This window comes from the organism of the source record quoted next, unplaced genomic scaffold (genome assembly GCF_019419815.1).
Source record: "Pyrus x bretschneideri cultivar Hongxiangsu unplaced genomic scaffold, Pyrus_bretschneideri_v1 Contig21, whole genome shotgun sequence".
Classification (NCBI taxonomy): domain Eukaryota; kingdom Viridiplantae; phylum Streptophyta; class Magnoliopsida; order Rosales; family Rosaceae; genus Pyrus; species Pyrus x bretschneideri.
The window spans coordinates 1760540-1785195 of record NW_025999513.1 but is presented as its reverse complement, the minus strand read 5'-3'; the positions used below and the strand labels follow the sequence as shown (position 1 = coordinate 1785195).

Below are 24656 nucleotides of genomic sequence, written 5' to 3'. Positions count from 1 at the left end.
CACTTTCATACCTCATCTTTTAAAATTGACAATGTCATACCTCATCTTACGAATTTGTGCCAATGTTATACCTTCCGTTAGCTTGGCGTGAATTTCTCAGTTAAATGCTGATGTGGCTTGATCGGGGATCCATTTTCTATTAAAAAATTATTAAAAACTAAAAAAAATCATTTAATATTTTTTAAATATTAAAATAATAAAGAAAAGTTATAAAAAATAAAATAAAATAAAACCGACACTCAGTTCGTCCTCTTCCCCCCTCTTCTCTCTCTTCTTCCCCCTCCCTGCAATTGCAACCCAGAAAAAAGAAGAGGAAAAAAAAAAAAAAAAACCAATATTTGTCTTCCTCGCTCCATACCCCCTCTTCTCCCCGCACCCACTCTCCGCACCCAACCTCACACCCAGTACCTGCAACCCACAAAAAAAAAAAAAAAAAAAACCCAGATCCCGTTGAGGTGGAATCAAGAAACCTTCGCCAGGGCGATTCTGAAGGTTGAGAACCTGGGCACGGAGAAAATGGGGGGAATGGGTGTGGAAGGAAGAGGGTGGGTGTGCGGGGGTGGGGGGGAAGTGGGGACGGACGAACTGGGTTTCCTTTTTTTTTTTTTTTTTTTTTTTTTCCTTCTCTCTCTTCTTCTTCTTCTTCTTCTTCTTCTACAGGTTAGCTGGGGGGATGGGCGGGGGGACGAACGAACTGGGTTTTTTCTTGGGTTTTTTTTTTTTGGGTTGCAAGTAGTGAGTTTGAGGGTGGTTGCGGGTTTAGGGAAGACGGAAGGGGAGAAGGAAGGAAGGGGGATCGAGGAAAATCGCGAGTAGAGGGGAAGATAAATTGGTTTTTTTTATTTTTTTTCTTCTTTTTTCTAGGTTACAGGAAGGGCGCTGGAAGGGGAAGAAGATGAAGATGGGAGAGAAGAGAGAGAGACCGGGGGGTGGGAAAGGGGACGTGAGGGTTTTTGTTTAATTTTTAATTTTTTTTTTTACTTTTCTTTATTATTTTAATATTTAAAAATTATTAAATGATTTTTTTTAGTTTTTAATAATATTTTAATAATTTCTTAATAGAAAATAGGTATGGATTAAGCCACGTCAGAATTTAACTGAGAAATAAACAACCAAGCTAACGGAAGGTATAACATTGGCACATATTCTAAAGATGAGGTATGACATTGTCAATTTTAAAAGATGAGGTATGAAAGTGTCGTGACACCAATAGTTGAGGTAGTTTTTTGTACTTTACCCAAATTAGTAATACTAAAGACTATGTGGGTCTTAGTAGACCTATATTGGTTAGTGAGTTATCCCAGATAATATATACCTCGGTTTACATGTATGGGCTGCTTTATTGTGATATATATGTGTATTTACCTTCTTGATAATATGAAAGATATGTGTGATAACTGTTATGACAATGTGAGCCTAGAATCCTATTAGAAATATTTTGTAGAACTTATATGCTTATGTGACATTTTAGTTAGTGGCCATGAGAAGTTGATAGTGTAGGTGCCTACGTTGTAACTCATAGGGGTTGAGGTAGGGGTAGGTAATCACAACCTAAAGCTATATGATACAGTCCTGCTTGGCATATCCGTGATGGGGGACTGTTAGGGGTGATCATGCTTGGTATATCCGCGATGGCTGATCATTGCCTACATTATTAGACTATGCATATGGTTCTACTTAATTTATCTACAAGGGTTGTTCTGCTTGGTTTATCTGCAATGGGGGACCATACGCATTCTAAGAGTGATCATGTTTGGTATATCTACGATGGGTGATCACTACCTAGAGTTAGGATGTGGTCCTACTTGGTATATCTGGGATGAGGGACCATACGTATTTCAAGGGTGATCATGTTTGGTATATTCACGATGGGTGATTACTGCTTGCGCGCTTAGATTATGCTTATGGTTTTGCTTGGTATATCTGCAATAGGCGACCATACGTGTGAAATTTCGTCCCCAGATTTCACTATTTAAAATTAGATATTTCATATTTCGTATTCATATTCGTAGTTTTGACGCTTTTATATTTACAGTGTTTAGTTCTTTTTATGAGTAAAAGGACGAAATTTCCCCTATTGTATTAAACAAGATTCTTCACGAACGTATTTGATTCTTTCATGATTTTCCAGTTTCTTTACATATTCGAATAGTACGTCTCGATACGAAAGTGTGAGCACAAACAAAATGTAATTTGGAGTTATAACGAAAGAGATATAAACAAACAAAGACATGGACAAAATGGTCATTTAATTATTAATCTAGAAGGCTCCAGATTTGCTGGAGCTTTGATATGGAGCCATGTGTGTGGCTACGATGGAAAGAAAAGAAGAGAAATGAGAGACATGAGATGGGGGACTTCCCAATCAAAAAGTAGAGATGGGAGAGAAATGAGAAAAGTGAGGAGCAGCCAATCAGATCCCAAACCTTCGACCCATTTCAAACCCGTGACCTGTTTCTCTCGACCCGTTTCCAGCGACTGTTTAGACGAGTTTTCTGTCGATTTTCTTGTCTTTCTTCAACCTCCCATCACGACCAAACATCACCATGACATCCCAGCATCCAATTATAGGAAAAATCGACGAGATTTCATCATGGTTCCATGAAGAACACCCATGTTAGTGCTGTGAAACCCTTGTCGGCGATCCACCATTTCTAAAATGTTCCCTTTCAATTACCACCACCATTAGACACCTCTTGATCCCAGGAACAAACGCCAAATAAGTTTGGGGGTGAAACACCAGAGTGGACGAATCGAGGTTCAACCATTTTTGGGGTTTTCAATGGTTCTTGGCATTTTCAAGCCACTTCTCGGCCGAGATCTTTGAGATTGAATTGCAAGGGATGTGGACCCGACGATTAACTAAATCCAAATCCATCTCTAGCATGTCCTATATGATGTGTACAAGCTACGATTACGTGTTCTATCGACAAAATTCTTAGATGTGATTTGTTATTTGTTCTAGGCAACGATCATTCGTGACACCTCGATATTCGTGCTAGGGAGTCGTAGCATGAACTCCAGGTGAGTGACTTTAATATATGTGATATGGTTATTACCCTGATTTCTTATATTAGTATCCTTCGTGGATATGACTCTGTTTTATAAATATGTTTTCTATAAAATTGATATTTTTATATTTAGCAATTGATCTATTTTATTAAATGTGATTTGACTTGTGTATTGGAAATGTTTGTGAAATGTGATTTGAAATGTATGTTGAGTTGTTTGTGAAATGTGAGGGCTAGTAATGGACTGTTAACCCATTGTCATGGGGATTTGTTTACTTTGATATTGTTTCATTTCTCGCTTCGTTGACCGGTTCTAAATTTAGAACTTGTGCTTTGTTTCATTTCGTTAAGCCTTTGTAAAATAAGTAACTTGATTCATGTCTTGTTTCTTCAAGCCGTTGTTATGTTCCTTGGACTTCCTCTCAATTCCGTTGAGTGATCCGAAACTGGGTTCCACTGAGGTTTCGTTGAGTAGTTTGGTTCCTTGCTCCTTCTGGAATTCGTTGAGAGGTCCGAAATCCTTCGTGCTTTGTGATTCCGTTGAGTGGTCAGGAATCGTATCCTGCCTTGAATTTAATTGAGTGGTCCAATATCCATTGTAATCCGCGATTTCGTTGAGTGGTCCGAAATCGTATTTTGGTTTGGATTCTGTTGAATGGTTCAAAATCTTGCTTGGTATTTTGATTCCGTCGAGTGGTCCAGAACCCGATCTGGTTGGATTTCGTTAAGAGGTCCGAAATCACATTCTTCATAGATGTAGGCTTTGGCCAAATTGTGTCGCTTTAGCCCTGCATTTTGGCGTATTGCATGAGTTATTGGTTGATAACCTTGTGTTTGATTTCAGATGGGCCGATGGATGTCTGTGTGACTCCTTTGGGATTTTCAGTGGTTTATTTATGATATTATAAAGTGTGATTTTATATTTGATGTTTATAAATCATGATCGATGGATAGTTTTTATTATTATCACATACGTCGCATTTTTGTTACTCACACGAGCTTCGCGGCTTATTCGGGTTGCTGTTTGCCCGGTGCATCATTCCCACGGTGTAGGGAGCAATTGTGCATGTTTAGTTGATAGGTGGAGCTTTGGGGTAGTAAACAGAGTTTAGAGAGCTTAGAGTGTTAGGTTACCCCTATATCTTTCCTTAAACAAATGTGATCATTGTTATTTTCAGGTCAATATTTAGTTTGTATTTTCTGGCATACCCCTATAGTCTACTGTCGTGCATCGATCTTGGACATATGTCAGGATCGGGACGTGACAATACGCATTCTAGGGGTGATGAGGATTAGTTGTATTTGGTACATTTTGATAGGCGACCCAAGATTAGTGTATCTGGAATCCCTTCTCTTACTCATTCCCATAAGGTTAGTCGGACCCAAGATTCGAGTGCATAAGAATTGGTCACAATAGACATTGTGTTATAAATTAGATTTATCACGTTATTACTTGGAATCTAGGTAGGGAAGTATGTGGGATTCCTCTATTAAATTTTGTGAATTGATATGTGATCTTATTGATTGATTAACATAGTTAAATGTTCAAATCGTGCATCTTTGATTCATGGAATTGATTAATTGGAGTGATTTTGGAATGATGTTGGATATGATTGTTATTACTATGGTTAGACTTGTTAACCCATATGGCTAGAGCATAATATTGTGCTTCGTTGATTGTTCCTTGAGATTTTGCATGCTATGAATTGCGATATTATGTTGAAACATAATGATTTATATGATGGATGAAGTGGAAATCTTGATTGTCATGTGGGTTTATTATGTAGCCCTGAATCTAGTAATTTCATGCTTGTCAAGTTCTAATAATTGATTGAGGGATGTTATACCTTTTTGTTAGAACGTACTGTGATAAACGTCGGAGTGTAGTGAATGGTGAACTATGAATGACTTGATCCCTTCTTAGGGTACGTAGGCAGTCTAACGCAAAGTTAGATGTAGCCATGAAATAAAAGGAAATGAATGCGTGGTTAAATCATTGATTGTGTTTTGGTCTTGTCTCGGAGGTGAGACATGTTAAATAAATAGGGATGTGCTGACGTCACGTGTCAATCTTGGACTTATGTTGAGATTGGGGTGTGATAGCAACCACCTCGAACTGACATAGGTCGAAAGAGATATAATCAGGTCAAGGAACCAAGTCAGGTTGAGAAACCAGGTTGGCCAATTCTCTCTTTATCTCTTCCCTCATTTCCCTTCCTTTTTTCCTTTCTGATCGGTCACCCTCCCTCATTTTCTCTCCCGCAACTCTCTCTTTTCCCCTCTCTCCTACTGCCATTTGGCAGCTTCAAATTTTATTTTTATTTATTTTTATTATTTTTAACAACTAAAACGTCTCTAATTTCTTCATTTCAACTCCGATTCGCGAACAGTTTTCGCCTACGCGCTTGTAAGATCGAGCTCTATCCAATCATACTTAGTGTGACCTTGTAAAGTCCACAAATTTTAATGATTACTGACCAAAATTCAAACTTTGTAATTATTTTAATTAAAATCTAAATTTAATAAAATTTAATATAAATTCCCGAAAATAATATAAGATCTCAATACAAATATGTAGTTTACAATAGTGAAATCCAAGAACGAGATTTCACATTCTTCCCTCCTTATAAAATTTCATCCTCGAAATTTTTAGTATCAATTCACTATCCACCAATGCAACAATTCAAACAAATAATGATGCATAAACACGTTCACACTTCAGCTATATCCAGATTTAGCTAACTCAAGTTCGACCACATTGTACCTAAACTCATAAATACAATCATCGTTGTCTCAGCACGACTTCAACACCAATCTTTGTACAAGCACAAATAATACCTCTACTAACAAGAATTCATCAATATGCTCATGATTCAATTCACAATCATCAACATTCAAGATTCGACTGTAAAATCAATAACAATACATTCCAACTCTATGACACAATTTCTAACATCCAAAGGTAAAGTTACTTGGACCTAATACCTAAGCTTTGATACCACTAAAAGTTGTCACGCCCTGATCTCGACATACGACCAAGATCGACATGTGAGGTCACCACATTCCTGTTTATCTATATGTCTCTCCTCCGAGACAAGACCAAAACACAATCAATGAGTTAACCACACATTCATTTTCTTTTATTTCATGGCTACATCTAACTATAGCGTTAAACTGCTTATGTATCCTAAGAAGGGATCAAACCATTCGTAGTTCACCAATCACTATACTCAGACATTTATCCCAGTGCGTTCTAACAGGAAGGCATATCATTCCTCAATCAATTATTGAGACTTGACAACCATGAATTACTAGATTCAAAGCTACATAACAAAACAACATGACAATTGAGATTTCCATTTCATCCATCTTATAAATCACTATGTTTCAACATAATACCGCGATTTATAGAATGTAACATCTCAAAGACAACCAACGAAGCACAATATTATTCTCTAGCCATATTGGTCGACGAATCTGATCATAGTAATAGCAATCATATCCAACAACATTCCACAATCACTCCAATTAATCAATCCCAAGAATCAAAGATGCACGATATTAACATTTAACTACGTTAATCAATCAATAAGGTCACATATCAATTCATGAAATTTACTAAAGGAATTCTAAATAATTCCCTACCTGGATTCCAAGTAATAACATGATAATTCTAATTTATAAACACAACGTCTACTGTGAGCAATTCTTATTCACTCGAATCTAGGGTCGAACTAACCTTATGGAAATGAACAAGAGTAGGGATTCTGGACCACTCAACCGAATCCATCTAAAATATGCACGCCTATCGAAATGTACCAAGCATAACTAATCCTAATCACCCCTATAATGCGTATGGTACCCCATTATGGATATACCAAGCAGAACCATATGCATATTCTAATCGTGCAGGCAGTGATCACCCATCAGTGGATATACCAAGCACGATCACCCCTGGAATACATATGGTTCCTTATCGCGGATATACCAAGTAGGACCACATCCTAACTCTAGGTAGTGATCACCCATCGCAAATATACCAAGCATGATCACTCCTAGAATGCGTATGATCCCCCATTAAGGATAAACCAAGCAGAATCATAAGCATAGTCTAATTGTGCTGGCAGTGATCACCCATCATGGATATACCAAGCAATCATGATCGCCCTTGAAATACTTATGGTCCCCTATTGTGGATATACCAAGCAGGACCATTCATGTACCACTGCTACATGGTGCAGTTAGATCAACACACAACATCCTTACGCTTATCTTAACCCCTATGATTTACAACGTAATCGCCTGAACTATCAATTTCTCATGACTAACTAACATGCCACACAAGCATACAAGTTCTATAGAATACTTCTAATAGGATTCTAGGCTTACATTGTTATAATAGTTACCATACATGTCATTCATATTATCAAGAAGATAAATGCACATCTATATCACAATAAGGCGTCCCATACACGTAAACTGAGGTATATATGACCTGCGATAACTCACTAGCTGGTATAGGCTCACTAAGCCCTACTTAATCTCTAGTAATACTAATTTTAGTATTCAACAATGATTAAGAACATTTTGATCAAAATCAACCCTAGTAGATCAATTAGGAAGATCCGCCCACTGGATTCCAATCCGTAAGCTCCAAAGGTCCTCAAATATTACATATAACAACATATTAAAGTTTGGTAACAATCTAATGGTTGGATCGTCGATTGTTATAATGATCAAGTGGCGGCCTCTAACAAAAATATGTCCAAATGACGAGATTTCATCAATTGATATCACATATGGATTTAGGATATCAAATTTAGCCTAGAAAGACAGAGTTGGCCCATTGGCCAAGCGCTGCCGCATGTAGAAACCCAATTTTCCGACTAACTCCAAAAATTACCAAATTTTACAAAAATGTAAAGTATTTAGGGGAATAGTTTTCATACCTGGGTTGAAATCCAATTCTGCCGAGAAACACTTGAAAACCACCTTGATCCGTCGAAAACCCTAAAAATGGGTGTTCTCAATTTATCGCCAAAATGAACTCCGACACCTCATCCAGTGCTTGGGCCTTGCTCCTGGCGTTAAGGGGAATTTATTGATGGTGGTGATCGACGATAATGATTATCGAAATCACCAAAAAAAGGGAAATCGCCAGATAAACCAGAACTTTGTGGCTTCGATTTGTAAATTGGGATAGGAATTTAGAAATCTAACACTACAAAGACGTTGGACTTGCCGAGAGCTTTCCATAGACACCAAAACCATCTCAAACGTACATCAGACGGAGGAGATAGAATCAGGTCAAGGAATCGGATCGAGTGGAGAAACCAGGTTGGCTAGTTCTCTTATTCTCCCTTCCCTCCTTTCCCCTCCTTTTTTCCTTTCTGATTGGTCACTCTCCCTCCTTTTCTCTCCCGCAACTCTTTACTTTCCCCTCTCCTGCTGCCATCTAGCAACTTCTAATTTTTGTTTTATTTTTTTTTAACAACTAAAACGTCTATAATTTCTTCATTTCAACTCTGATTCGCGAACAGTTTTCGCCTACACGCTCCTAGGATCGAGCTCTATCCAATTATACTTAGTGTTACCTCATAAAGTCCACGAATTTTTAATGATGACTAACAAAAATTCAAACTTCGTAATTAGTTTAATTAAAATCTATTTTTAATAAAATTTAATATAAATTCGCGAAAGTAATATAAGTCTCGTTAATACAAATACATAGTGAAATTCAGGAACGAGATTTCACAAGTGATGAGATTCTTGTATTAAAAAAATAAAATTTCTCACCACTTACATAATAACATGTGATGTAGAAAGTTAAAATTGTAGGTGGAGAAGAAGAGGAAGCCGCATATGGGCAGACAATAGAAGAAAATTAAGTAATTGGTGTAGAAAGTTAAGAATTTGAAGAGATACAGAGAAAATTTGATGAGTATCAAAGAAAAGTAGAACAAGAAAATGTGTTTGGAATGTGAGAGTGTGCCAAGAAAATTCAAGAGGAGGAGAGAGAAGAATGTAGTAGCGTTAAGTTTCATAAATAGTGTAGTACCGTTAAATTTCATAAACAGTGTAGTACCGTTAAATTTTATAAATAGTGTAGCACCATTAAATTTCATAAACAGTGTAGTACCGTTAAGTTTCATAAACAGTGTAGTAAGTTTCATAAAAAGTGTAGTAGTTTCATAAACAGTGTAGTAAGTTTTCATAAACAGTTTTGTAAGTTTCATAAACAGTGTAATACCGTTAAGTTTCATAAACAGTTTGTGTGAAGATGCATGGGTCTGCGCATCAGATTTTTTTAATATTAAAATTATGTCTATTTCATTATAATTTAAGTTTTTTTGTCCTTTTTATTAAACTTTAAGGGTTTTTCATTAAAATTTAAGTTTTTTAATTAAATAAAGTTATAGCATTATTTTTTATTAAAATAAATTTAGCACATGCCCTTTTCAAAAAAGTTTCCTATAATATATAGTAATATCGCTTATAGTAAAAATATATAACTTGCATGATTTAATATTAAATACATAACTCCTATTAGAGAGAAGAATATCCCATCGCTTTTGTCGATCAGATCTTTGGAAGGAAAAGCAATATTGGAAGCATAGATCGAGTCTCTTGGCTGAAGAAGGTGGTGCGAATATCACGTTTTTCCATCTTGCCACAGATGAAAGAAGAGCAAGGAATAGAATATTACGGTTGGAGGGAGGCAATAGCAATTGCACAAGATATTTTACAGTAATGGCGAAAGGAAATCATGTCAATGCACTCAATGTGGGTTCGATCTCTTACCAATTTTCTTCCTCCTTAACAATTAAGTTAACTAACTATTTAACCCACTAATGAGTTTCATGATTAAGACCTGGCGAAAAGGCTAATCTGTTCACTACCTTAATTAACCCTCACCCTCATCCCTACCCTCCATCTCCATGTGTTTCTCTTGCTCATCATCAATAATAACTAGTTAGACAGAAAACTCATCGGTCATCACTGCATTTTCAGGCAAGCTTTCCATGATCAATCAAACATGGACCTTTTTTTTTTTTTGTTTGGTCAAATGATTGAAGACTTGGACCACTTGGATCTAACAAGAGACATGATACAAAACTGAGCGCAATGACTGTTCTAAAATTCATATAATGAATCTCACTTAGTGAGATAAAATTTTGTTGTTGTAGTTGGTCAAATGATCGAACCTTATTAGGTAAGATATCCCCTCTTTTCTTTGTTTTGTGGTGGCCTAGTCTTCTGGGTCCACCTTAATTGCTCCTTAAATTAGGAAATTAATGAAAAATGGTTTCATTGGATTTTAATAAGGAAAATTAATGAAAATGACTTCAAAATTTTGCATTTTAACCAAAAATCATCTAATAACTTTATTTAATGATAAGGACAATAAAAAAAACATAAAATATAAACATGTGTGCCCAGCATACGTTAAGTTTCATAAACAGTATAATACCGTTAAGGTTCATAAACAGTATAGTACCGTTAAGTTTTATAAACAATGTAGCATTGTTAAGTTTCATAAACAATGTAGTACCAGTTAAATTTCATAAACAATATAGTATCGTTAAGTTTCATAAATAGTGTAATAAGTTTCATAAACATTGTAGTAAATTTTATAAACAGAATAATACCGTTAAGTTTCATAAATAATATGTGTGACGATGCGCGGGTCCCGCACTGTCAATTTTTTTAAAATATTAAAATTATGTCTTTTCATTAAAATTTAAGGTTTTTTTTTTGTACTTTTTATTAAAGTTTAGGGGTTTTTCATTAAAATTTAAGTCATTTTCATTAAATAAAGTTATAGCATGGTTTTTTTTGTTAAAATAAACTTAACCCAAGCCATTTTCATGAAAGTTCCCATTATTATAAGCTATAATCTAAGAGGAGTCCCAGGAAGAGTTGAAAATGAACGAGAGGTAAGTTCGAAATGCTATGTGCATGTTTATTCTTTTTCAAATTTTATGAATTTTTATTTGGTTATTAATTTCTTTTGAATAACTGGCTAGTAGTTTTTAAATATTTGTTCCAATCCAAGTCTAACAATCAACAAAGAGTAATGCGAAGAACAAATTTTTAGACCAAATTTGCAAATCATATGACATGTCATCAAAATATTTAATCTAGTGCTCATTCATTACTTATACATATCAATTAAAGACTCGAAGACATCATTATTTTTTTAGTCCCATATTGACAAGGTTATTAAATAAGAAAAAAACACCTCACGATTTATACAAAAACACTTTAAAAGTTCAGATAGAATGAAAACAAAACTCATCATCTATCTACTTGTACGTTCGGAGTTTTTTGGTTTCCTTCTCTCGATACAAAATAAATTAGTTTTTCCATGTTTCTAAGTTTGAAGTGCTTTTCTAAGTATAATTTTATCGTAGTCTTACATGTGAAAACAAATAATTTTCATATATGAAGTTAAGGAACATTTTTTGGCGTCGTCCCAGGTCTCAAAAATCTCAGGACTAGCCCTATTCTAAGCTATAATCTAAACAGGAGTGCTGGAAATGATTGAACTCAGAATGCAGTAGGTTGAAAAAAACAATGCGTCGTCCACCTAGGTAATCCACCATTTGTATCAAGTATTTGTATATTACTAGTATGAAACTTTGATTCCTCTCTCATACCTTATCAAAACGATGGGGAAGAAACATAAGTATTTTTATATGGAGGAACATCGTTGAGGATGTTGAGTTTGTAGCTACTGAAACTATTTTAGACCATACCTACTGAAAATTTGTACACTTTCGGTATATACTTGCTGGAACTTAAAAAAAATAAAATAAATAAAAGTAGATATATGCTAAACTATGTCCAACCTACTGGAAAATCTATTTTTCTCTAAAATTGACTCAATCTGTCTTCAATGTACCAGAATAGTTGAGATAACTCTAGCGTCAAAAGTGGGATCCCAGCCTTGGAAAATACGAAAGTTATATTTGAAGCCTGTTGTAATTCACAGCCATTCATTATGGATGGCCATCTATCCCACTACCAATTCACTGTTCATCCCACCACAACTTTGTCTAAAGCCTTGTCTATAAAATGGATGAGAAGAAGGAGAGCAAATATACACAGATAGACATACGGCTGGTAGAGGAAGAAAGAAGAGAGGAAGAAGAGAAGAGATAATAGAGAGAGTTGTCTTTGTAATCTTATTATTCCAGATTATAATGAAAGCACCACTACTACCCCGAGGACGTACTGTAGAGGAACCTCGTAAATTTTGTGTCTTGTTTATTTATTCCACTGCACACACCGTCGATTTTACAACACTTTATCAGCACGAGAAGCTCTCGTGTTAGTGGAAAGCACAAAGCCACAAATCCTGTTCACCTATGTTGCCTGGAATCTTACAGATAAGAAAATCTTTTCATTTCATCATAAAATCTTTGTACTACTGATTTCCCTAAAGAAAAAAAATATATATATGTTCTTGTATCACTGTATATCATCCTTTGTGAAGCAAAAGAGTGCAGACTCAAAATTCGTAAAGAATCTGACAGCCATGTAAACAGCCTCGGAACTCCAACTTGTAGACCTCATATTTAAATACTTTCTTCTTCAAAGTTGTTCGTCCACCCAGTACCTACAACATATCAAATTTTCAGAAAATTCCAATGGTGCGATCATCATAGATGCCTAAAATACCAAACCAGTTTCCAATTTCCACAGAAAATTGGACATGCATCTTATGAGTACCAAAACTCCATTTTGTTAGCTCAGATCAAAATTGTTTCTTCATGAAAGTTGTTCGGTATCCTCTTATCCATATCATACTGAAATTTGAACTAAATATAACGGTTTGATCTTCTCATAAGTTACAGACACTCTTGACTCCAAAATTTATGGGAACCGTTTCGATTTTTTCAAAACTCGCCGGAGGAGGAACACCAATTGGAAATTAGTGTTACTATTATTTCCTGGATAACTAAAATGACTTCAAACTGTGAAATAATAATAAAACTAAAAGGGATGAAATAAAAGAAAATGGCAGACCAAGAAAAAGAAAAAAGCAAAAGATAAGGACTTAATCATTGCATTTTCTGTTTTGGCATATTTATGTGCATGGTGTTAGTTTAAAGCCCTATCACAAGTTCTATTAATTTAAAGCAATTTATTTATCATGGTTGGAATTACCGCCTATTGCTTTAATGTATTTATTGTACTTCTTCTTTTTGTTACGATGAGTACATACTGGACCCGAAGTTCCTTGATCAGATAAGAACCTGAAGTTTCTTGATCCTTATCACATAAAATAATTAGACCCTGAAGTTTCATCGTGCAAAAAGATCAGGAATGAAGTCCCTAGTTCCTCAAGATCGGACATGAAGTTTCTTGATAAGCACCTTAAGTTTGAAAAGCCGAAGTGCCACAACTTAATTGTAATAAAAGCCATGAGAGTCCCAATTCATAGGCTATTAAATAAGGACTAGAAGTTCTTTGATGAATGATACATTTTTCTCGAGAGTTTACATCTCGAAGTTTTGATGATTATTGCATGTCATTGGGCATTGATGTTGAACACCATGTTCCTCATGTTCATACTCAAAAATGATTTAGCAGAAGCATTTATTAAGCGGATGAAATTGATTACCCATGCAATGCTCATGAAAATGAGATTGCAAGTTTTTCTACATGTGGACATACCATTATACATAATTCATTATTAAGTTTGGTTGAGACCTGTTACCAACCGTCAATATTTCTCAGTACAAGTTGTGTTTGGGCACTAGCCAAACATTACACATTGACGAGTTTTTTTTTATTATGTAATCTATGTGCCTATTGCACTGCCACAATGTACTAAAAATGAGGCCTAAAGGCAAACTGGAAATTTATGTTGAATTTGATTCACTATCTATCATTCAACATTTGGAACCCTTGACTGAGGATATGTTTACCGCGCAGCTTGCAGACTAGGATTTTGATAAGAAAGTTTTCCCGCCGTTAGGGGGAGAAAATAACATCGTTCCAGAAGAATGATGAGAAAATATCATTCCAGAAGAATGATGAGAAAAGACCGTTCCAGAAGAACGAAGAGAATTTGTCTTATTTTGATTCATGAAGCAATCAATATAAAAATAAAGTGAGAATAATTGAATGATGCAATGATATGCAAATCAAATGCCAGATGCATTTAATGATGCAACGAAAGTAATAAAATCACATATACTTGTTGCAAATATGCCTACATGAATTGATGTTTCTATTGGACAAAATAATGTGGTAACAAATTTGTTACACGCCTAAAGCATGGCAAACCCTTAGATTCAAAAGGTTCAGTACTTCGAAAGAAGAAGAATATGACACTACTAAACTATTGCATTCCCAAAGCATAACTTTTGCATGCCGGAAGCATGACAGTCGCCGTATGGATACATGTCCCAAAAAGGACAATCCGCGGACATGGGAATGTTGATGTCTCATGTATGAAGCATAATAGACATATAGGTTCCAATGACTCAACCCCCGGAAGTGGAGATTAAAATCCCAGCTCTATAACGCTCTAGAGGAGGTTATGATCCGGATTCTCTAAATTATGACTATCCTGGAAGAAAGTGTAATGCCTTAGAATAGGCAATGGATATCCAAAGAAATGAAAAGCTTTTATGCATGTGCATGCACATGAGAATATGGGATCAATGATTGATGACAACCAATGGTAATTTTGGTTTTTACAAGTAGCTACTAAATTCATCAATGAGCTATATTGATATTGAATCACGTTCTTTTGTTCGTCGATGAAAGGAAATATTATTTGCAAAAAATAGAGAAAGGCAATTCCATTACAATCTTGTAAGAATGTGGAAAAATTGACCTATATATGTGTGTGTGTGTGTGTGTGTGTGTGTGTGTGTGTATATACAAATAGCCAAAAGATGTTGAACCAAATGAGGTTACATATGTGCATTTGTAATACAGTGAATTACACTCACATGATATGACACAAGGTTACTAATTGAAACCTGAAATTATGCTCTTATAAACAAGTTCATATGAATGGAGAATTATATATGAAGGGTTATGAGTAGCCCACATCATATCTCCATAAGTAAATCCCTCAAATATACATGGAAGTAAGTTGCTCTGTATAAATTCCAAAGGAAAATGTGTCATGAAGTGTAGAAAATCCTTGAAGGATTCAGATTGCTTGAAGAAAACCCTGGAAGGGTAAAGCATAAAATATGTACTTAAATACCAATGGATGGTATATATTGCCTTAGTGAGTACTATCATTATGATATTGTTGTAACATACTAAAATCTCTTGCAAGAGTCGATAATATTAGATTTAGACTCCTGAAGAGTCTAGAAAGTTTATAAAATGTTGAGAGAGATATTGTCTCGAACTACAGAATCGAATAATATGCCAACACGAATCTTATCCATGATGTTTATAAAGAATCATATGGATTGAAGATTATGAGTTGAATACTCAAATTATTTAGACACTAAGAATGATCATTTATCTTCGTGAAGGTAAAGACAAATTGATATTTGGTCCAAAAGTACCACATCATAGTGAAGTATATGCTTCATTATATTTGGCACAATACATTGAATGAAATAAACCTTATCTATTAATATCTCCGACAAATTACATACACTTGAGTTAAAACAAACAAACAGGAGGGAACCTTCACAAAGGTTGCTCATGTGAAGCCTCAATACTCGAAAGTACCCTAGAAGGGGAATGCACCAGAGTTTGATTATTTGGAGCTTCAGTACTTGGTGAAACTCCAGACGGCTGAGACAATGGGTGTCTTTGGAATAAAGACTCGAACCCCTGATTGTCATTTTGAGTCCGACCTTCGGATTCCAGTAGCTGGTCAAGCTTTCTTTTCATACTCGTCGAATAATTATTTGCAAGCATGTGTAACACTCTATTCTCATGCTTGAGCCCTCTAATCTCTTGTTTAAGACTTGCCACCTCAGCCATCAATGATTCAATTTGGTGAGTTTGAGCAAGTAAGCGTTGGCCCATATTAGAAATAGAGCCCGCACATTGAATACTAAGAAGTCTTGAACGGCTGACTCATCAGACCGGTTTGAAAGGATTATGTTATCCTTGGGAGCGAGAAGATTCCTAGCTACCACTATAGCAGTTAGGTCATTCTTCATCACAGAGTCCCCAACCGTAAGAGGACCATCAAAAGATAAGAATGACGAACGCCATATATTATCCCGACGTGGCTCATCTGTACCACTCTTAAGACTTAAATCTAAGCAAATGTTAGATGGGCAAGCCATTTTTCAGAAATGATGAAGCAAAAATGAGTCAGATAAAATCTCAAAAGTGCAAGAAAAGGAAAATTCTACGTGCAGTAGTTTTTCGAGCGTACATTTTGAGCACAATTGATGCCTTTATAAAAGAAGAAGCAACATGGCCACATGTTCAAAAATTGAAGAGACACCGCTCTCCGAATTTCAAAAGCCAAATTTTCAAGATAAAGTTCGTCAACATTTCTCAGACGCAATCTCAACTTTTGGATATCACGTGCAACTTTGTCAAAGATCTCTGATAAAGTTGAAAACGCGTGAATCTTACTGTTCTAATTACACCACAGTTGCTGACAAGAGTAAAGGTACAACACCACTACCTGTTATTGGGAAATCCCTATATATGTCGACCTCTATCTTCTATAACAAGGCAGACCTACAAAAATATCTAACTCTTCTTCTTCTCCGAGAATGCATCTTTAACAAAGCATCTTGAAATACTCAGTTTTCTTCCTCTCCGAGAATACCTCTTCAAATAAGTCACACCAGAGTAAGAATATCTCATATCATCAGGGACGAGAGCAAAAGCATCTCATATCATGCAGTCTCCCTATCCTTTTCTTTGTCCTTATTCTCACCTGGAGGACTAAGGAGAAAGAAAGCAATCAGTCGGAACTTGAAATCAAACTTCCAGTCGGGAATCGACTGCCTGGAAACTTTCCTGATTGCTTACCTAGCATTGCTCTCAAGTACTCATTTGCAAACTACTTATATGATGATTGGAGCTGCCAAGCATGATGAGTTGCTGAGAAGTGATGTTCTAAATGACCTTTCAAATGCAAGGTTTGCATTCCACTCCTGCATTAGAGGACAAATACTGCAAGAGAAGATGCCAAACCTGCATAGGGAAAATACCACTTCTGCAAGGGAACAAATAAGGCAAGCGAAAATGACACATTGAAGCATGTGGAGACAAGCACAACAAAACACGAACTAATTCATCCCCGACGGAGTCGAAGATCACTTGTCATGTGGAGCTGCTCGTGGTTCCATTTCATTCAAGGACAAGTCCCAAGGACCTTGAAGAAATCACAAGTCCGATTCAAGATCAAGTGTCCACCACCCTTGAATCAAATTCCGCTCCAGATAAAAGGAGTAAATTCAGACCTTTGGTGCAAGTCTAGCAGAAAGTCCTACAACCTAATTCAAGAAAAAGCTTGTGGAAAATTAACAACAAGTAAAGCACCTCATTCAGCAACTCTCCCCGCTAAGAGATTAAAGCAGAAGGATCAATGATCAACCTAAAGAATTTGAAATTAGGGGGAGCATCCAAAACAGATCAAGATTTTAACAAGTCAATTGAAGACTTGTGGCCATCCAAGAGGGAGTGTTGTAATTCACAGGCCATTCATTGTGGATGGCCACCTATCCCACTACCAATCCACTGTTCATCCCACCACAACTTTGTCTAAAGCCTTGTCTATAAAATGGATGAGAAGAAGGAGAGCAAATATACATAAATAGACATACAACTGGTAGAGGAAGAAAGAAGAGAGGAGACCATAGAAAGAGTTATCTTTGTAATCTTATTATTCCAGATTATAATGAAAGCACCACTACTGCCCCAAGGACGTACTCCAGCCACACTAACTGTAGAAGAACCTTGTAAATTTTATGTCTTGTTTATTTATTCCATTGCACACACCGTCGATTTTACAACAAAGCCAAATTTGATTAAATTCCTTTTTAATCCACAAGAGTTAAAAGCCAAAAAGTCAAATTTGACTTGGTATGGTTGAGCAGTCAATCTAGAACACCTACGTTGGTTGGCCAATCCTTTGCATTAGGAGGCTCTTAAATTCGCACTACGACCAATCCTTTGCATTAATAGTGATGATGTCCCGCTGCAGGTGGAAGCTCTTGCGACCAGAGAGGGGGCAGCTAAGGGGGACACCAAGGTTTTTCCGACTCAGGTAGCTGGAGCTATTTCTGCCCACACACGCCGCCAAACGAATGGTATTTGCTCGTCATCTTGCTCTGCAGGCTCTCCATGGGGATGGTGCTTGTTCCTCGTTTGAGGAACCCCTGACATTGTTGTTGATTTGTTGCTAGAAGAGAGTACAAGTTAAGTGAGCCGTTTCAAAGCTCCCTGTGCTTTTTTGTGTTGCTACTCTTCTCTTGAATGAAAACAGCCAATAGACGTCACAGATAGGTTGCGATCGCCATTGGCTCGGATGGAAACACTCGGTCGCAACAAATTCAGTTCATCAAGGTTTCAAGGAAACAATTTAGAGAGTAAGCAAAAAGCTAAATTGATGATTTGTAAAGTGCATACAGAAAAACAAAAGGATATTAACACAGCAAAGACAGACTAATAAGGTCAGCATCAGCAGCCAGCATTGCTAAAAGTTGTACATTTCTAAATCATCATTAGAAAGGAACAACACTTGTCCAATTTGCTTACCAAGGAAACCAATCTAAGAAACTGGCCCTAGATAATCTGCATGCAAGCCAACCAAAGCCTGAAATTCCCTTTGTGCCTCAAGCCACTTAGTCCCGATGACGATGAAGCGTACGGTGGTGCCTTTCTCAATTTTTGACATCTTCCTGTTCATGAATACAGGATTCTCCCCAGGCACATAATCGTAATCTGGCATTTTCATCTTCGAGAGATACATGTTTTCAACTGGGCCGCAACTGAGGAAAACTCCATGCTTCAGAACTTTGTGAACTACACCCTCTGCGATCTCTCCCCTGAAAAGCTTGAAGGTAACAGCGCTAAAAACAACTGGAAACAGAACATCCCCAGTCTGCTGCCTCACTTTGCCCTCTCCTACACTCTCCAGAGTTGTGAGAGCAAGATAGTAGCCCATGATCTTTGGTTGCCTTTCTTGATGCAAAGTCCTCCAGCAGGCGGACAACAATCGACTTTTGGAGCATCAGACCCTTCATATCCAAGCTCTCAGCAGGAATTACAACATTCCAGGGCAACTGTACTTTCAGAAACATGGCTGCTAATTCCAACCTGTCATAAACCAAAGAAAGAAACAGCAACCAAATTCTACATTAGCTGATCCCTAAATTCTTCTCACACACTGTCCTTGTCATGTGTATGTTAATCATTAGCGTGCAGTCAATATTCTATAAATGTAAAAAATCATGAGCTGAAAGAAGATTGTTCACGAAGGGCATAAACTGCAAGTAACAACCTGCTAGAAGGTGATTGCCGCGAGGACAAATAATTAGGCAGGAGACCAGTTTCTAAACCACTCCATATTACCAAAATATCTCTGGATGATTCATTATTATTTAAAACCTAGAACAAAGTTTCCAAATCAGTTTTCTAGCTTTAATTAAGAGAAGGCTTAATTACATATACGTGCATGAGTGTCGAAATCACAACTGCAAAAACCTAGAAAGCTTTGGAAGACATGTAAAGAGCAACCAAACAATGAACCAAGTGAATCCTGCTCTCCTGCCAGAGCACAATGACAACTAAATCACAACTGTTCCAAGACCGCTCAGATGGCTACAAAGGATTATAGAAATAACAAACTAGATACTGACAATGTCAGCTTTTCAGATAGTCTTTACCCAAATTTTCTCTCCTGCTCCCAAAACTCACACTGGGCCATTCATGCATGCTCTCCCTTCGCCATCTTCATTGAAACTACTTTTCTCACATTTCATTCTCACTATTGTCTTCCCAAACCTTTTCCCTTTTCTGAAGAAGCGGGATACTCAGATTTGAGGAAAATAAATACTTTGTGAGCAAAACCAGCTCAACTATAGGCCATACTTTGTTCATGACAGCAGTGAATCTACCTACTAGAACTCTTTCCCGTGGTTCTACACATGCCTCAAAGACTCAATGTTCAGTTGACTCTATCACTTGACTTCTCTCTATAAAATCATAGGATTCAATCCCCCTTACCATATGCATATCATCACATGACCACTGCAACTGAATTATTAATTATTATACATACCACAAAAAAGAATCTCTCTCTATAAAGTAAATAGACAGAAAAAAGGTAAAGTTACAGAAGCTGATAGAGAATGCTTTCCCAGTTCCTCAACCCTCATCTCACTCCCCTTTTTAATTCATCATTCATTACTATCAATAAAGACCTACCAAGAAAAGAAAACCCGAAATACGACATATTGTCAATCCTTATCTCATGTCATGAATGGCATATATATTTTAGATTTTAAGATCAGAGCAGAGGTGTAAGAAAACAATCGAGCGTACAGACCTCTAAAGTAGACACACTGATCTTGTCTGCACATTCATTTCTGCATCAGACTACTACAGAGCTCTGCATGACGGTAAGCAATGCCTCAAGAATTGGCCGCACAACCTACCTCATTCAGAGTTTTGGGCAATAGAAATCTCCAATCCGGGCCAATCCTTGCCCGTTTTGTCCACAAAAATATATAACATACTAACTTGTTAAGTATAATTATTAAGTTTTTCACTTTTCATTTTATTTTATATTGTTTAAAGTGTATTAACTTATCAAGTTTGTTAATGTAAACTATTTCTATATTATGTATATATAGCAGTTTCCTTTATAAGGAAATATCTTTAAGAAAAGGGTGGAGGGGAGGGCACAGGAACACCCACATTCCCGAAGGTGAGAATGAGAGCAAAAAATGGAGATTATAAATCAAAGCAAGGACGGGAAGGGTCGGAAAATTTACTCCTTACCCACCCGGCCATCACTGGCTGCAGTTTAGTTGTGGAAAACTAAGGTACATTCCTGCTGCTAAGTGAACGGAACTCCTGCACTGATACAAAGACATACCTATCACTATTAAATCAGGCCTAAACCCTAAACCCTAAACCCTAACCCCCATTTTCCCATTCCCTCAAATGATCTTCTATCTCAATCTCTAACGCAAAGAGGTCCTGAAACCACAAATTAGCTGTTCAATCTATTCGAATGTTCTCCAAACCTCTCCATTTCATTTCAGTACCAGACCCACAAAATCCCATCGCTCAAGGACTCACTGTGAAGTCAAATTTCACAAAACTACAAACCCAAATCCAATTTCTCAACATATGTGAAACCCAATTACTCTAATAATCCAAGCACAAAAATGCATATACATTGATATATAAATATACATACACACACATATATGGACACAGATTAGGGTTTGCAAAAGCTAAAGCACATACCTTTCCTCCAGCTGAGCAGACTGCGTGACTGGCGAGTGGCTTGGGAGAAGAGGACTCTTCACACTTTCCTTGGTTCTTGTTTGTTTTGGAATGCGTTATGTGTCACTCCAATTCAACCCGTTACCGTGGAAAACCGTTCAAATGGTGCGAATTTGGGAAGAAAATTTGGACATCTTTTAGGTACGCAGAAACTCATAAATGATATTCCGTTATGATCTTGAATATGTTTATAAAGGTTTTTGAACCGTCTTTTTCTTCTGATCCGTCTCGATAATATTTATTATATAAATAATATAATAGGGTTGTTACGTGATAACACTTTTTTACATAACGTTGATCAAATATTTTTTTGAAGTTTATTCTGTAATATATTTTAATGATTTAAACGGTCTATTTTAAATTTTTGTATTTGTTTAATTTTTCGCAATGACGATATATGAATGATGTTCTAAAAGGTATACAATTTAGATCGTTAAAATATATTATGAATATGAAATTTCCGTTCCCAAACTAAAAGGTTGACATCCCTAGTCACGCCTTAAAAGGAGAAATGTTTCAAATGCAAGGTATTCAAGTGGTCACTTCACGTGTTATAATATAAGTGAAGGGACACAAAAAATTATATTATTTTCTTCACTTGTATTATGACATGTGGAGTACCGCTTGATACCTAGCACTTAAAAAAACCTCTCTACCTTAAACTACAATTGCCACCTGTTTCCATTGCCCGCGGCCACATATATAATTGACTCCACTTCCATATTTTTTAGAAAATATTCCACTTATATATTTTATAAATTCGGATTTAGGTGCGAGTTCGTTTGGATTGACTTGTATTGGGATTTTGAACAACTTTTTCTTAATTTACAGAGATGGAGGTTTAAATTTGAGTGCAGAAGTGCAAATAAATTCAAATGCATTTTAACATCCCAAAGTTTTATGCAAAACTTCAAATGAAAACGTCGCTAAGAGAGCTGTTATTACCAATCCAGAAAGTCATTCTACGGTCCATGCGTGTACTATTCTTCTTATGTTTATAAAGAATACGTAGTAAATGATTTTGGTAATCTCATGTCCACAACAAAGAAAATTCAGATTTATTTCCCACAAGTTAATTTACAACGAGGAAAGAAACCTTCATCTGATTTGAAGAATTACAAATCCAGTCCATCAGGACCTGGTAATGTAAGGGGACCAAGCGAATCGCCCTCTAAACTGGCAAGCATCACAAACTCCTTCCTTATATCGTCCCTAATCTCTATCCACCTGACTCCAAGCACCTTGAAGCGAATTACAACATCGTTATCTATCTTTGAAAGGTCGTCGTTCAAGTAGACTGGATTTTCGCCAGCAACATAGCGGAAGTTTGGCATTTTCCGAGCGGAGAGAAAAACATATTTAACAGGTCCACATCTCAAGAAAACCCCAAGCCTGTATATGTGATGAACGACTCCTTCCAAGATCTCTCCCTTGCAAGGTAGGAACATGCGACAATTGAATACTACAGGGAAGAAGACGTCTCCTGAGTTGTCTACAACTTCACCCTTTCCTATCCTCTTTAGGCCAGTGACTGCAAGAAAGTATCCTAGGTCCTTGTCTGCCTTCTCCCTTAACAAATCCTCCAAAAGCTGTGTGACAACGGACCTTGTAGAAACAAGTCTGTCTCGGTCTAGATTTTCAGCAAGGACAGCCACATCCCTGAGCAATTCCGCTTCATAAAACATGGCCAAATCTACTTGGAAAATTTACCTAAAGAAACAAGGTTATAAACAGAGGTTTGACATATCAATCAACCAGCTTCTTAGGAAACGTATAAAAAGAAAACAAGGGCCTGAGAGGAAAATGAGAAGCAAGAACGAATAACAGGCTCGGAAAACATCTCTAAACATAGAAGCGTTGGACGATGGGGAGCTAATCTATCAGGCATTGATTAGTGGAATGATGTAAAGAACCAATACAACAATGTGCAGCGCATTCCCAAACAATTATGTGTTACAGAATCACCAGCACCATTAGCATACTTGGAACTATACGCAATAAGAAATTAGAATTTCAAATCACTCGAACAAGAGGCAGAGAGAGACAGAGAGAAATAAGTAAACATGCATTCAAGAAATCGTATCATTCGTTCACAAAGGATCAAACAAGTCATACGTACGGTTTAATCTGACCCGCACAAAACACCACTAAGTCAATTATTAAGAAGTTGGCCGAAAGGATTGCTAGCCAGACTGTTGCACACTACTCAGTTTGTTAGATATTACTTCTCAAAATCCCCTTCAATTGTTTTTGAAATCGAAGTTGGTATGGTTATATAAGGGTAATTGAAATAATACATATAATTTCTCTTATTAATTCACCATTTAGCGTAGCAGGACTCAACAGAGGCCATTTTGCCGATCAAATAAATTAATCAAGTATTTTGTCTAACAAACAATACATCAAACAAATACAGCAAATTAAATCTTTATCTATGAAATAAAGAAATTTTACTCAAAACCCAGATACAAAAAAGACTCCAAAAAACACTTGAAGCATCCGAATTGAAGATTGCAGAATCAAAATTCAAAGGCCATGGGACAAAAAAACAAATCTGATTAAACTGAAATTTGGAAGATATAACAAAGAGGGCTTCAGAGAATGAACCTGGTAACGATTTGGAGGAAAAGAAAACCCCGATTGAGAAAACTTTCTGGGTTCTGGAAGAGATCTGCTGGGAAGGACACGCAAGTTGAATGAGTGAGGGAGGGTTTTCTCTTTTTTCGGGGGTTTTCCGGTTCTTTTTACTCTTTTCCGCCTCACGTTGATCCTTTCAATTTCGCCCATTCTGGTTATGGATTAGTAAACGAATCATTATTAGTGCATTTCAAAATTTTGGCTAACTTTGGGATGAAAAAATGTTTGAGTACACTTGTAGTGGAGCGATCTAAGGAATTTATAATCAACTCTTTATATAATAAGCCGCTTAGAAATACTTTGGTAAATTGGTTAATGTAACGCTTATATTAGAGGAAACCAGCTTATACATTTGACATTTAATTTATTCACGTAAAACTTATTAAAGTTCGGATATAATCAGTTAACAGTTTGATTGTTACAGTTTATTCACTTTAAACTTTAAGACAACTGAGATAAAATCAATTGATAATTTGTCATTTACAAAGTTGCCACTTACAATCAAGATAAGACCATTTCAATAGTTTA

The 24656-nt window shown here is 36.5% G+C and overlaps 1 protein-coding gene and 1 pseudogene across 1 annotated transcript; both read right to left on the bottom strand.

Annotated features, from left to right (window-relative positions):
- Positions 1-18554: 18554 nt before the first annotated feature.
- On the bottom strand, positions 18555-21384 carry LOC103940943 (DNA-directed RNA polymerase V subunit 7). The gene is given in 3 exon segments (XM_048584536.1): positions 18555-19140; positions 19142-19292; positions 19477-21384. Coding segments are annotated over 2 exon segments (531 nt in total). The 5' UTR covers positions 19277-19292; positions 19477-21384; the 3' UTR covers positions 18555-18744.
- A 1142-nt stretch (positions 21385-22526) lies between these two features.
- On the bottom strand, positions 22527-24403 carry LOC103940944 (annotated as a pseudogene).
- Between the last annotated feature and the right edge of the window lie 253 nt (positions 24404-24656).